We start from the raw sequence: 15,958 nt of genomic DNA, 5'->3' as shown, positions 1-15,958 counted from the left end.
AGTGCTTAGGCATAAATGATCATTATCTAACTTAATTCAGAAACTAAGAGACTATGGTTAGTAACCAGTAAAATGATAATATTTATTTTATTGGCTCGTGATTATGTCGAAGCTTCAAGAACATACACATGCACAGAGTACTTCAACAGAACGAGTTTCGTAAGGCTGAGGGGTGGGGGGGAAGAGAGACTAGTTGGGAGAAAATATTTAGACAAAAATACAAATTAAAACTGTTAAGAGCTTATTATATGCCTGCAGCTCTGTCATCTACGAATTATGTCTTAATTAGAAGCAGGTTTTAAATACGTGAGAAACAAAAAACTTCTTTGAGAACAATCGTATAGGTCTATTAATGGATGATGGTAAAATTTCATTAATATTAGTAAATATTTCTGGTTTGTATGTGGAAAGAAGTGTAGTAAAATCATTCTGTCATATGAGGATGATAATATACTTTACACTTGATTAGCTGCTGGGAAACACATTAAAGGACATCTTTGAAGGATAAAGATTAGCACCAAAGGCCTGGAAAATCTGCATCCTAGAGTCCTATAGTTTTCTGAAGGTACTTGTTTTCAGCAACAACATGCCAATATCATAAAGACAAGAAGAAAGTCCAATATAAAGTCTCTCTGTGATATCAACACTGAACTATCATGGAAAAGTTAATACAGAATTCATGAATGAAGGACACAACTAACTAGTAAACACTTATGGAAAAGAGGCCTTCTCTAACAAGACTAACTTATTTTTAAAGTATACGTTTGGTTATATAGTGGTAGCTGCACATACAGTAATGTTTAGAATTTTAGGCCCTCAATGTAGCACTACAGAACATTCTTCTTAAAACTGTATCAGAGAACATGTGCGTTAATAAATAGTTAACATACAACTCAAGAACCATTTCTCAAGGTGAAAAATCTATATTAAGGATGTCTCTTGAAGAGTTTTCTAGAAGTTGGTTAGTAGGCGAAACACTACTTAACATTTCAACATCAGTGACAGAGAAACAAATTAAGATTGCTGCTGAAAACACTTGCTATGATACAGACTGCCAGAGTGATAAACGATAATAGCAGCCAGGGGAATCAGTATGATCTGGATTACTTATTAGTCTAGATTCATTCAAAGACAGGTGCAAAGATATAGATGAAGGACAAGAAATGCAGGCCATGCATACAGATTAAGGGGGCTGTAACCTGGAAAGCAAGGCTGAGAAGTATTTACAGAACAATTGCTAATGTGGTACTTGCTTTCCCTCTCCCCTAAAGAAGCACACCAATATAACCTTCAGAAGTTTCTACAAAAACACACAAAAGGTAGGATTTAACCGGAAATTCCACCACTATAGACAGCATTAATGACACTGGAATAAGAGTAACTGGTTCAGAGAGATAAAACTGGGCCACTTGGACAGTGACAGGTGGGGGTATCTTTCATCTTGGTGTAGCTACAGTGAGACCACCACAACTGAATGCCCATTGCAACAGACACCTTAAAAAGTGTACACATAGTCACATAAAGAGCTCTGTTTGCCTAAATGCTGACCACCATGTGCAATACCCCACACTGTCTGAAACTGCTACACAAGAGCAAAGGTATTCTTCCAGAATGGCAAAGGAGGCCAGCTGGAATATTTCAGAGCATCTCACAGGGCACTAGATATCCACACTTAGGCTACCAAACTGAGCCCAACATATTCAGCTGCTATGACTACACTAGCATAAAAGTACAAACGCCTTCATTGCTCATTTAGAGACATGCTTGCAAATGAGCAGAAAATATAGGTTACCATTCCATTACAGAGAGATAGCAGCATGTCATCAGCAAAACTTCAATGACAACAGCAAGATTACCCAGTAAAGCAGGGAAACACTGAGCTAGACGTATCCAGTCTTTTACTTCCTTTCTTGAGGCCACAAATATCATTGCAAAGCAGCTATTTGCTTTACATTAGAAGCTAAAAATGAATCACCCCATTAAATCCATCTCTGCCAGTGCAGGACTGATTCTTAAAGAAAAAAGCCTTCCATCCTTTACACCAGGCAACATAATTTGTTAAAAAAAAAACAAAAAAAAAACAACCAAACAACAAACCCACACCACAAAGCCAAAACAAAGGAAAAAGCATGACATTATCTGAGGAGTAGATACAAACTTACCTTTACTTGTCGGGCCTGGCTGATAACACAGGGCAAGCTAAACAACTGCTGTACAAATGCTTTAAGTTCCTCCATAGTTAGCTTGGTCCGTGTCCTTCCACTATCTTGGCTCTGTCTGCTGTATGAATGGACATAATTAAACAGTATTAGGCAAGAGATAAGATGATGATCCCTGAATTTACTCCCAGTGACGGAAAGCTATCAAGATTATGGAGAAGTTATGAAAAAAACTTCATCACTTGAGAACTCAAAAAACCCCAAACTCCACAAGTAGTCCAAAATCTTGAAAACTAAATTTAATGTAATTCCTCTAAGCACCTTCAAGGAAATTTATCCTGCTTTTCAGAGGTAGGAGTGTCTAGATGACTTTCAAATTGAGTTTGCTCCAAACAGGTGAAAGAACAAAAAGCCTGCTTTAGGCAGCTCAAGAAGTTGACTGCCATGACAGGCGCTGACAAGAAATCTGAGATACGTAACAGCAACAAGCTCTGAAAAGAAGTCTTATTTTCTAGAGCGCTCTCTTGTAACCAAAGAACTGCTGAAACTGGCCTTGCAACAGGAGAAGACTGCTATTGAGAGGACATGTTCTGCAAAGACACTTCCATTAAATATCACTCGAAGCAAGTATAACAAGCCTGCCGAATGCAGTGAAAGACTTAAAAGCAATACACTGCACAAATTAAACTCTTGGCATAGGTATCACTGGCAGGCACAACAACTTCACAAGCAGGACATTTTAAACACTGAAGAGTTGTTCCTTGCTAACAAATCTACAGTTTATTACTAAAAAAAAATTTAAAAACCCAGAATTCAATCTTTCAACCTATGGACTTTAAATATAATTAGAAAAGTAAAATTTTGATTAATTATCAAATATAATTACACATTATCTAAAACTCAGAGGGGAAAAAAAGAATACTGCAGGCTTCGACTTGCTACGACAGAGAGAAGGGGTGGTGGCTGCACGGGACCTACTGTGCCTCCAATACTCCTGCGCGAGAGCAAACAGGGTGCAGTGCTCCAAGAAACCACTGTGGGAGGGCACACTGTCTGAAACATCACAGTGGCGTTCTGTCCCTAGTCCAAGCACAGAATGCCACAGCACGAGATGCTGCACAAAAAGATACAACTATCCCTGCCTACGGAAACTCACAACTTTCAATAGCAGGGATAGATACAGGATTGGAATATTGGACACACCTTCACAGCTACACATTACCTATTTTACAGGTTTATATATAACTAGATGCATGAGGGATAGATTTTCTTTTGCGACATTTGACCATGAGTTTATTGCTGCTTTAATCCCTGCCAAATTGTTCAGTTTGAACACTCATTTTTAATTTTCTTTTTTAATAACCTTATCCTCTGCATAAATGTGATCCTTCTCAATGTATTAAATATGAAGATAAATGTTAAAGAAGCTGAACATGACCTCTATGTTTATATTTCCTAACACTGTTCATTCAAAATATTTCTCAAACCTCAATTCTTTAACATATTGCTATTTAGCATACAACAGCCCTCAGACGTATAAACAAGTCCTTTTTTTTGCCTCATGGAATTCTTTCAGCTTTAGATCAGACACACCATTGAAAGTTGTCACATCTTTCTACCCCTTGTATTTCTTGGGATAGTGCTGGAAATCCACCAAATAATTAACTGAAGGCAAGCCTGTTGAGAGCAGGCTGACACACTCCAACAGCAGGAGAAGGAGGAAGCAGCAACAGACCAGGAACACCTGGGAGCTACCAAAATAAACTTCACCAGGAACAGGGCAATGCAACCCCTGTAGCCTTGCTTTACTCACCCAGACCAGAGTTCTAAGTGACCATACCTCTGTGGTAGTGGGATCCCACAAGCAATAAAAACCAAACAGAAGAGCCTTCTTTCCCTTCAAATACAGCAAAAATGCTTCTGTATTTAATAACAGCTTTCCAATTACATCAGGTATTATACTTGGGTCTGCGGTGTAACACTAATATCTCAGTGTTCAAATTCAAGCAATTATGACATGCATTATGTTCTGTGTAGCAAAGTTGGGTATTATAATTAACAAGGGATTTACATTTTACTGCCTCCCTTGACAAGTCTTAAGTAATACACAAAAACTACACATGCAAAAAACCCAACCAACTACAAAGCCAAATTTTATACTTAGCAGAGGAAATGCAAGCTACAGAAGTTTACCATACCACCTCTGGCACACTAAGTACTGTCACCTGATCAAACGATATTCTATGGGACTTTTATTCAGTGCACAGAATGCATAGTAGAGAAAGAAGAACATGCTGCTGAAGGTTTGTGACAACAGAACAAGGGGACACATCCAGCAGAGTGCTGAGGTAGGGCCAGGGGACAGAGTTAACACTGAAGCAGCCGCAGGCAAACAGACAACACAGGCAACTAAACTGCCAGAGTCACTGAGGCAAGCCACTACTTTTCAGCCACACATCACTGCCTCCCATGGTCCTTCCCAAGAAGGAAAAGACTGGCTCAAACTGTTGCTCTCTGCACTGTTCTGCTCCCCAAGATCTTTTTGTCCCAGTCAGTGCTGGCAAGACACATTTCCTTTGCATCTTCCAGTAACTCCACCAGCATGACAACACATTCTGCAACTTGAGAACAGCTGGCAAAATTATATTTTTGAGAAATGCTGTACCAGAAGATACAATTATGCTTGCCTCACCAATCGTAATTGGTATTTCCTACTTTTCAAGCATTTTGCTTTGCAATCCAATGTTTTAGCAGATTTTCTTTCCATAGCTTTAAGCTATGTACTTAGCCATGACACCTAAAATACAAACATTCATGTCAAGACTTACTTTCATTACATTTTTTTCCTCTTGTCTTTCCCTACAACTCTCCCACATATTCAGAGAAATACCTGATCAGCAATCAAACAAGACAACTTCTCCAAAGGATTTCACGTTTCAGTACATAAGTCAGCTGAAAACAGTATGTTTAACACTTCCAACCAAGTCCATTTTTTTGGCCCTTTGTGTCACCATATCTGCCTCCCCTACCTCTCAATAAGTCACAGCACTAAGGACAGGAAACACTGAAAGAAGTTAGTAGGCAGTGAGACCTCAGCATTCTTACATTTCCAGGTCCAATCAAGTAACAAAACAGACAGATGGAAACTTAAAAAAATGCCTGTCCTACCTGTGTTTTTGCTTTTTGCTCAGAAGCAGCTGTGCTACTGAAGCACAGGTCTCTGCTTCTTTCACAGCATCTCTGAGCCTGCGGAAAAGATCATTCTCTGGATATTTCCTGTCTTCAGCATCCTCCAACATTACCCTCAGCTCAATCACATCTGTAATAACAGTACATAAATAATTTGTATGCAAAAACAAAAGCAATTTTAGACTGCTTCAAAGGCCTTCAATCAAGGTTCCAACAGGCTAGTTCAATTTAAAATGCACAATTAAGAGTTGCATTACACTCTCAGATTAGCTCCCTTCTTTTTTCCACTAAACAATACACAGTGTTTCTCTCGTTAAATGAGAACACAGAACAAATGTAGGAGTTTCAGGACATCCTACTATGAACGATAGAAGTCTGACCTTTCTTGTGGTTGAGATTGGCAGACAGAGCCTCTGTAACTCTACTGACCCAAGTGTCATAAGACTGTGCTCTAACTTTCACTCCGTACAGCAAAGAAGGAAGGTCTTCTAGTGGGTACCGGTACCTGGAGATATAGAAGAAAAACACAGAAAGAGTATCAATGCCCATACAAAAGCCAGGATATTGCTTATATCAAGTTTTTCCAGCCACAACAAGGCCAGAAAGACAGAACATATATATAATACCTTCTGCCTTGGAACCAAGAAACAAGCAAAGAGGATAAAAATACTCCTTAAATAGAGGAAGAGAGAAATGTAGCTAAATGTTATGTTTGGTCACTGGTCTGCAGCAAACTATTGGATATGGAAGAAAAGTTGGGGGGGAAAAAAAGTCCTGTGTACCTTAGACACTTCTTCTGCATGGGACATGGACATAAATCAGATGGATGGTATAAGCATACCAGACGCTCAGGATTACAGGAACATGTAAGAGCTGACAAGAAGCACGTGGTTCTGCAAGCTGTGCACTGACGCTCATCATCTGGAACCAGTTCAAACACCTCTTCTTCAGACATCAACACTCCCTAACAAAAAAATTTAGACACTTGCTAAAAAACTCTAAGCCAGGCAGGGGGAGGGGGAAGCAAAAGTTCTTTTGCAAGCAAAGTAAGAGTTGTCTTTTATTACTCACCATCTGTACAACAGACTCTCTTAACCGTGTCTCCTCCTCTATCATTAGAGTCATCTCCTTGCAGACCATGGCAGCCAGCCCAACATCCAAGCACTCTGGATCTGCAGCCATCTTGAAGATCAGCTCTTCATGGGAGAAAACACAATGACGTCCTAGCCTTCGGTAATGGCTCACACACTGACGTCCAATGGGAAGCTACAAAAAAACAGCATCTGTCATTCTGGGAAAAGACGTTTCAAGATGATCTCTTAGCTCCCACTTTCCTTCCTTTGACAAAATCTGGGAAAAGACTGAGACTAAGAGAGTTGTATCTTATGGGACAGAGCCAATTGTAACAACCTTAAATCACATCACAGATGAGGACAAAGACGATATCCATGTTGGGGGGGCATAACCTTACATGCCTAACTTTCAGGCACAAGTTTAAGAGTTATCCTAAGCTCTTTTTACTTCCAGTGGAAAGAAACTGGCACCAAAAAGAAAGTCATCTGGTCTATGCTAAGGTGAATGCATTGCCCTCTGGATATTACTATGCTTGGACATAGACATTTACCACAAGATGCCTAGAGTTAACCAAAATTGATATCACTCATTTTGTGCCTTTTAAAGCAAAAAATTTAAAATGCTAGATGAATGCTACAGATTTCTGGTTACATATTGCATAAGCAAAGGAAATTTCACATGGGTGCTCTGAGTTTAGCAGTTTTTCACAGAGGCTATACACAGATTACATCATGAGCACAAGAGAGAAAAAAGGCTGACACGCTGTCAATCCTGCAGACTATTTTTCTGATGAATGAATAAAATTATCTGATTAAGTACTAAAATTCCTGTTTGAAGGTAATAAGAAGTTAGAGATAGATAAAACTACAAATGAGATGGTAACTTCCAACTGTAAACTCTGGACAGTGATAGGACACACTTTTGACAACTTACTGAACAATCCACATAAGCTATGCTCTGGTGTGGCATGGCTATTAGGACAAGCACTAATATAATTAAAAAGGTACAAAATGAGCTGGCACAAAAAGAGAACAAAAGACTGTTATATGCCTACCTCCAACATTCAAATGACAACAGCTGTTCAAGATAGTACATTAATGTGTATCAAATTCAGAAAGAGGCATCACAGAAATACTAGCTAAAGGTACTGTGATATGTCACTTTTTGGTTAGATCAATATGTAAAAAGGAAGACCATGCGTCAAAATTTCAGTTTGGAGCTGCTTAAAATTATGTGCTCATCAAAATTATTTTGTGTAACACATCAGTCTAACTGTTGTACCAGGAACTATAACCATAAAACAAACTATGTAACTTAAAAGACTATAATTAAGTTACTAACACACTCCTTGCAAAGGTCACCTAGCAAAGACATAGCAAACATATACAAAAGAACAGACCCAGTCAGCAGTGCAGAAGTTCACAGCTTCAGCAAAATTATATCCCTGGTTAAATCCAGAGTGATAGGCACGAGGAAAGGTCACAACAAATTCCCCAGCACACTGATTGGTCCTGTATACCTAATACAAGTGAGGATAAAAGGAAAAAAAAAAAAAAAAAATGAAACTTGCAAAAGAGTTTAACACAAGTAATTACAAAGATATTTGAACACCACTTTCTTTACCTATAAAACACCACAGGCAAGGTAGCTACCCCAAAAGTGGTAAAGATTGGTTCTGTCTTCTTAAAGTGAATCCTCAATTTATAGACTTGCTCAAAAAAGCTGAATATATAAGCCAACAGTTGAAAATTCACTTTAAGAATCACAAAAGCGATGTTTCTTTATCATTATTTAATCCATCCACCACAAAGTGCAAAAGCTTCTGGAAACTGTTTATTGTTTGCTTTGTTGGGGTATTTGCTAGGGAAGTAATCTGTCCTAAGACAAAAGCAAATTATAGTGACTGCTGCTTAAAGGTCTGCAGCCAATTATTTTTGGTCAAAAAAGCATTTTGTAATGCTGAAATTTCTACTGAGCATAAGACAAGTATTTTACTGCCAAAAGATATTAAACTCATTTCACAAACTTTCTGCTATGGCAGGGTGGGGATCTTCTTAATTAAAAATTAATTTTTAACACAATGTAGACTTGTTCTATAAGATTTTATGTAAAAAGCTTGGCACACTCACTTCTGATATAAGATAATTTAAATTTCATGGTAGGTCTAGGGAAGATTCTAGAAAATAGCTTTAAAAAACACCCCATAACTAATGATTTGAATATATAAATGTCCACCATAAAAATTCTTCAGAGTTATGCCAAACCATTGTTACACAAATCTGGCACAGAATGAAAAAAAGAGAGCACATAGGAGTACTTATGTAAAAAATGCTCATGTGCTACTCACTGGTACACCATGTTCCATCAGCACATTGGGGTTCATAATAGTGACCAGCTGATGCAGGAGATCAGGCTGGGATTCAAATAGCTCAGGAGCCAATTCCTTCATCACATCTTCTAGCTGCTCTGCCGCATGAGAGGGCACACCATACCATGTCTTTGGCTCTCCCCTAACAAAACACAACCACAGTAATAAACACATTGCTTAAAGGAAAGTAACAGTGCTACCCAACTGCAAAGTACACCTCAAATCTAGAACCACTGTCCACACAAGCCAAATATTTTGCACATAGACACAAAAATGTCTTCAATCAACAACCGTTGTCTTCAGGGTGTATCATTCTAATCTGAAAAATCAGTTACACTACAACAGAATTCTGAACATACCTGACAGCAGATTTGCCATGGCAAGCCTAACGTGGAAGATATTTGTCATTTACCATGCTCTAAAGGGATAAAAATGGGCAATTATTTTCCTTTAGGAAGAATAAAGTAAGTTTAACAAACAAAACCTTGGCCGTCACAACTAATGTTTAAGAGAAAAGACATCATGGTATTCCTTCACTCAGTCAGGCTTGGAGTAGTCGTATTCCTGAAATCAATGAAATAGTATACCAACTAAACAGGAGTGGAAAGAGTAAAACGCCAGACAGTGCAATGACATATAAGCAACCCTTCTAATATACATAACCAATTACTGAAAACCAGTGGTCCACTGGACTCTTAAGATAAAAAAAAAGTGCCTGATAACATGAATTAGTTACGTATGAGGGAAAAAAGATTAAGACCAAAACTAAACAGAATATTACCTGAGAACATATTACTCCAGTCCTTCCAGTCCTGTCTTAACCAAAATGAACTGTAATGATCTAGTTTCTACAGTGCTGAGGTTTACTTTTTAAAATTTTATTTTATTAAGAACTACAAGAAGTAGTCTGCTGAAATATCTGAAACCGTTTACATAGCACAATGTAACTGTATTAATAACCTTGGCATCAACCATACCAAAAGTTAGATAAGACACAATGCAGCATTTTCTGTCGTTCCTGCAGGCTTCAGTGACACCTGCTGGTAGGACACGGCTACTAAACCCCAGTAAACTACTACTCTGCATCTGGGCTGCTGGAATTCACCAGCTGACACAAAACCCTCACATACTGATCTAGTTAATAGCATGCTGAGGACAATACCTGAACTCGAAACAAAATAAATTAATTCAGATCTTACTAGCAAACATGCTTCTCTAGAAATATGCAATCACAGCCTAAAGGCTATCAAACTCATCCCTACCAGATGTACAGTAACCTTTCTATTCTAAAGGGGTGCTTCCCACAGCTTTCCCCTCCTTCCCCCCAGTTCCATCCACCGTGACTGAGCCTGATGAACTGGAAAGACTGCAATGCAAATAGTTAATCTGTCACAATTCTTTCTGAACATGAAAGCTGAACACCAGAACACTTCTAGGGCTGTTCTCAAAGTCAGAACTACTTTCAAATTTCTCTTGACTAGGAGTATTTCTGTGTATACATAGATCTGCTGCTGAACTGGCAACTCTGATGCCTGTGTAAGCCACTAGGCAGCAGCCTCCATTTCCAGCATACAAGCATACCAACTTTAAATCATAAAGCAGTGAATCAGTGAACTAACTCAGTTCAAAACCAAAAGCTTTCTTAGAAAACATGTGAGCCTGTAAAGCATGATCTTACAGTGACACTGGATTTTTTGCAACACAAGAATATTTAATCAGTTAATGAAAAACACTGAAGCGCTTCAAATAGTATCTGTAGTCGCTTTTAATCAGCCTCAGCTAAGAATATGGACTGCTCAGCTAATTTAGCTTTTTGGTTAAAAATGTCATCAGCATGTATACGCATTTTCAAGTAGAACTACAAATTTACTAACAGCAAACAGGGCACTGTAAGGTAGATGCACAAAGGAAAGACCATACCAGTGCAGGTAGTTGATGGAATAGCTCCAGTGATCTTCAATATGCCAGCAAAATGAGGAGAAGCACATCCCTACATAGAGCCAAGGTACCTTCATGCCAGAGATATCTGCATTGATGTGAGCAAGGACCGATTGTTCTAGAATTGGCATGTTATTCAAGTTCCAACCAGAAAGCGCATAATCCTGCCAAAAAGAGGAGAAAATTCTGAACAAATCAGAAGATTGTAAAGAAACCAACTCCAAAAAAGGAAAGAACAAAGGAAGAGATCGGTGTATCCATTTCTATAGTAGACAGTGGGTAATATTCTGCAACAATGAAGCACCAAAACTGGGAAATAATTTCTTAAATACCTTAGTCAGCAATTAATCAGACTAAGATTTAAGGCCAGTCCTGGTATTTCAACATACATAACCCATCTTCCTTGGATCAAGGCTTACATACATAGGCTTTGATATTCTTCTCCCCAAGTTTATAGGTTTCATACTTTTCTGGTGAAACAAAATACCAGCAACACTAATAGAAGAACAAAAGATAGAAGTCTTCAATAAAATAGGATAACTTAAGATTGTAAACAATGTAGTGAATCTTACGTTGTTATTTCAGCTTTTTTAAAACCTGTTTTACTGCACTGCAGTTTATCTTGATCTTCTTTATATATTACTTCAGAAAGTTTTCTGAAGAGAAGAAATTCCTACACACTCATTTCTGAGAAGACAGCATCACTAGTTAAGCAATCCCACCTTTACTTTCAAATACACACAATTTGTACAAAAAATGAGAATCCAAACAGACTGCTTTAAAAGCTCACTACCATGCTTTAACATTAGTCTACTTTCCACCTTAAAAAAAGCTGTTAACACAGATTCACATTTTATGTGAATGTCATTTTAGGCATATCCCATAGATGCTGAAAAGACTGGTCACACCCTCAGCTCAGCCACACATTTCTGCTGTTTCCTTTGCTCTGACACTATAAAGACAATCCAGTGAGTCAGATGACTTAAGGGATCTGGCTAGAAAATATTTTTTAAAATTACTACTTTCATACAGATAGATCAACAAGCAGTTCTGACTCATTAAGCAGCTACACAATCACTGCATAGCCAACAAAGGTACAGGTAGGAAGGTGCAGGTATGGGTGGAAGAAAATAGTGAGCAGGATTACCTCTTCCAGTGAGCAGTATAAATTGATTTGAGGCTGTGTAATCACGAAACCACACCTTTACTCTCATTTTGTTTGAATTTAAACATATAAGCACCAGAAAATTGACATGCTACAGTAAGGTCTGAGGGAAAATAGGTAATATACTTAGCAGATGTTCTTTATAAAATTTTCTATAGTAGGATGCTGTATGTACATATTTTCATTCCTACAGTATGCACAGTCAGAGAAACAAGCTAAATCCAGTTAGTTTGTTTCACCTTTTAGGAACCTCCCAAGGAGGTTAGAATCATGTTTCTGTAGCTATAACAAAAAGGTTTGGAACAAGAAAGAAAAAAAAAAATTTATCAGTCTCCTCATACTCGGACATACTGTTACAACTTGCACATCTCTGCCTGCTAAGATTAAGTGATACAAAACAGGTGTGACTTAAATCATGAAAAGCAGCTTAGCTATCAGCAACCAGATCTGTAAAAGAACCTAAAATATCAGATTAATGCCCTGCTCAAGAGGAATGTTAAGTGCCTGCAAAAGCCTTAAGCCGTTTCTTCATGAAAAAAATCCACGCCGATTTCTGACATAAATTCTTAATGTGAAATCCTACGCAGAGCAAATCATGGGGTCAGTTTGCATATCCTGTTCCTCACCTCCTCCTCTGGCATCAGCTTTCGTCGGCCATCCTTCACTGGGAAGCCACTTCCAAAGTCCTTGGATGAGATATCAGCCCCATATTCCACAATGACGTCTTCTTCTATGCTGCTCACCAATCGCCAGAATTCTTTTTCTACAAGCTCAGTGGGAACCATCTGAAAGCAGAAAAGATATTAGGGTATGTGCAGATAAGACCCAACATAAAAGTTATCATTCAAGCAATAAATCATTACTAATCCCCCATGAATTTTCAAATGCCAAAGCCACTTCTTCTCTTCCCTCCACCTCTTCAAAGTCATACAGTTTGGTCTGTATTCCTTAGTAGCGGCTGCAGTGTAACAGAAATAGAATGCCACATCATAGAGAATGGAATGAACAAAAAAAGAAGATGGGGTTACCAGAAGTACAGCTAAAAAAAAGGGGGGAAGGAGACAGCCACCAGAAACTGAGCAGCAAACAGAATGAACAGCATGCAAATTCCAAACTATTTCAAAGGACAATGACCAGAACTTCTGAGTAACAGGAAGGAAATTCAGATAAAGAATTGTGTTCAAGAGTGTAGTCTTCGTATAGTTCATTACAACTCTTACTTGTATGCATTTATTTATGAAGCTTATTTGTAAAATAAGCTTTGTTCCTTGCTTTGCTCTGTGTCCCAAAGTTGCATCAGAAATTGGAGTCCTTAAAAGCTAGAAGCTTTAGCAAGAACGTGCATTAATTACCAAAGAACCCTGAGAGGAGAAGGAGTTTGGTGCTGCATGCAGTCTACAGGACAGCAGAATCGCAAAAGTGTGCCAAAGCAGAAATGCTAGTTTTAAAAATGCTGCTGAGATGCAGAACAAAAAAAAGTGATTATCAGACAGACCCAGTCTACTGACTTGTCTGCAAGAAAAGGCTGCAACAGGGAGGAAACCAATGATTTCTCCTCTGAACAAACTAAACCATGACAAAAGTCATAGGAAGGGCAGGAGAAAGACCCCTTTGCCAAACAAGAACAAGACACCTGGTTCAATTACTCAAAAAGGGCAAGAACTTTAAACTAGAGTATGGCCAATAAGGTATAACCTAACAAGTAATAAAGCTAGCTTTCTGTCACAGGAAAAGGGTGAAATGAAGTTGAAATGAGACCAGATGCCAGAAAGCTAAATCATTTGTTTACATGTTTGAAGCTTATGGTCCCTCTTTAAACAAAACTAAGATGCCTCAGCAAAAAATCCAGTATCAGCTGAACCTCTTTTTCCCCTACAAGGAATCACAACAGAAGTTGAAACTCACATGGACTGGCATGTTGAAATAATCAGACTTGAAGTTATCAGCCATTTCACCAAAGCTCTGGAGAGTATATTCCCTGACAGCTTGTTCAAATCCAAAGGCCTCACGGGGTTTGTTGCATTCCTAGGAGATGGAACATAAAAATATTGTTCCCCTGCAGCAGATTATTACACAGTTACATCTTTAGCAAAAAATCCTAGTGTCCATCAGAGTCCTTACCAAACACAATAAACTATCAATTTTGAGTGCTTTTCTCAGCTGCGGAAGTCCTACCACAACAGAAACAGAACAGAATTAATTGTACAGGAGCTAATTTAACATTGTAAACCCCAATGCTACACACTTCTGCTTTCCTGTCCCAAACTAAGTTTCATAATCTACTGCTGCCAGCCAGAGTAAGACACTGCACAAGATGCTTAGACAGCCATAAGACATTTCTTAGACACATTGGACTCAAGCACTTGCAGAGTAACTGCACAGGAACAAACTCTGCAAGTGCTTCAGTTTTATCAAGTCAGCAAATCATCAACGGACTTGGTGCTGTGAAGGTATATAGGAGGAAAGAGGAAGAAGGAAATTAAAACAGTGCAACACAGCTAACTACAGACATGGCCCATCTGACAGAAAACCTGCAAGTCTTCCACTGTTCTATCACCATTCATCCAAGAGTGCAAAAAGTATTGGTTCTCCACCCATTTCTACAGCATCCTTTGTATCTGACACAATGTTTATATATACAAAAGACATATTTGAACACGAACATGACACAGAACTATCTGACAGTCAGCTGTTCAGTCATAAAGAAACAGGAATGGAAAGGAATTCAAAAGATCAGTAGTTTCTTTTTCTTTGAGAGGAACTATCCTTAGACTATGCCCAACATTTACGAAAGTAGTTCTTAAATGGAGCCTGCAACAGAGAATCTACAACTTCTGCAAACACTGTCAAACAACACTGACCTGAATACATATAAAGAGCCCTTACCCTATTCTTCCTAGCTTCTGTTCCAGCACCCTGCTGTTAACATTACATTAAGCATCTGCGCACAATTAACATTTAAAGTAAAAACTGATGCAAAAACCACTACTGAGCATTTCAAAGATCTTTCTGCTGTTACTTGTTTGCTCTCCATTACATAATATAACTATGTTTTTTCCCTTCTTCCTCTTACTTCCAATGTATTTCCAGAATTTTTCAAGTACTTTCTGTATCATTTGCTACTAACAACTTATTTGGCACTTTAACTTTCCTGATTTTGTCCCTATATGCATATTTTTTTCCTTGGGAACAACATATCCTTGGTTTTACTAGCAGTAGTAGCAGTGAAATTTCTTGTGAGTTTCCACATTCTTAAACCACTGCAGTCACTATATTTACTACTATATTCTCTAAATTAACTCCACATTGGATTGCTGTAGTTTGCTAATACTCTTTTATCGCGCTCTCTTGAAGGGAACAATAAACAGGCAGCTTAATCCACTCTGTGAGCGGCAGCCCAAAAGGTCTGTTGCGTCTTTTCCCTTGCCTGTAACTATGAACTTCCACCTCTCTCACAGCAGCATTTGCCTGAGTTCATCTGACAACCTTCTCTCTCGGTGAAGGGTTAGAGCTGATCCACCTTATTATGTGGCTGCACCACTATTCATACACCACCATAAAGAAAACAGCAGAAGGGTGTGGCAGATGTAGGGCGAAATGGGCATATACATGTGTGTGCAACTGCCCCTTTGGATAAAACACAGCCTATGAAGTTAAAGCCAGTCACAAAATTACAGTTTTAGAAACAGTAAGCTTTTTTCTCTGAATCCTACATCTACCAATTTCCTGAGCTTGTGAAATTTGTTTTCTTAAGACAAATACCAAGCCAATCAAATGATATTAATTGCCCTTAGGGTATTGACCAGTCATCTCTTGGAACTTGGTAGCTCTTCTTTTTTGAAGAATGAAATTCAACTAGCTTCCACTTTCAGAGCCTCAACAGCTCCTTTTTCAGTCTAAACCAAATCTAAAATAGCTACAAATTTTTCAATTAGTTCTTCCACTTTCTGCCACAAGCTATTCTGAACAATGTCATAATGACTTGCCAATAATCAAAGCTCCCTGTTATGCCCAAATCACATACACTGATGACATCATAGTTTACAAAATCTCATTGTTATGCTG

The 15,958-nt window shown here is 38.4% G+C and overlaps 1 protein-coding gene across 4 annotated transcripts in view; it reads right to left on the bottom strand.

Moving 5' to 3' along the window:
- The window catches only part of KDM5A (lysine demethylase 5A), a 51,956-nt gene that overhangs the window by 20,060 nt on the left and 15,938 nt on the right, over window positions 1-15,958 (bottom strand). For 3 of the 4 annotated variants that reach the window (XM_049822632.1, XM_049822635.1, XM_049822634.1), the window contains exons 9-18: window positions 13,799-13,918; window positions 12,520-12,678; window positions 10,711-10,892; window positions 8,770-8,932; window positions 7,822-7,941; window positions 6,420-6,614; window positions 6,131-6,312; window positions 5,729-5,853; window positions 5,328-5,478; window positions 2,163-2,280 (exon numbers count right to left, since the gene is read on the bottom strand). In XM_049822632.1, the coding sequence (XP_049678589.1) occupies window positions 2,163-2,280; window positions 5,328-5,478; window positions 5,729-5,853; window positions 6,131-6,312; window positions 6,420-6,614; window positions 7,822-7,941; window positions 8,770-8,932; window positions 10,711-10,892; window positions 12,520-12,678; window positions 13,799-13,918 (1,515 nt within the window). The remainder of the gene's footprint in view (window positions 1-2,162; window positions 2,281-5,327; window positions 5,479-5,728; window positions 5,854-6,130; window positions 6,313-6,419; window positions 6,615-7,821; window positions 7,942-8,769; window positions 8,933-10,710; window positions 10,893-12,519; window positions 12,679-13,798; window positions 13,919-15,958) is intronic. The other variant, XM_049822633.1, reaches the window with a different exon arrangement.

Source organism: Accipiter gentilis, chromosome 18, assembly GCF_929443795.1.
Source record: "Accipiter gentilis chromosome 18, bAccGen1.1, whole genome shotgun sequence".
Taxonomy (NCBI): Eukaryota; Metazoa; Chordata; class Aves; order Accipitriformes; family Accipitridae; genus Astur; species Astur gentilis.
Note: the sequence above shows the minus strand (reverse complement) of the source record. Positions and strands in the feature narration are given on the sequence as shown.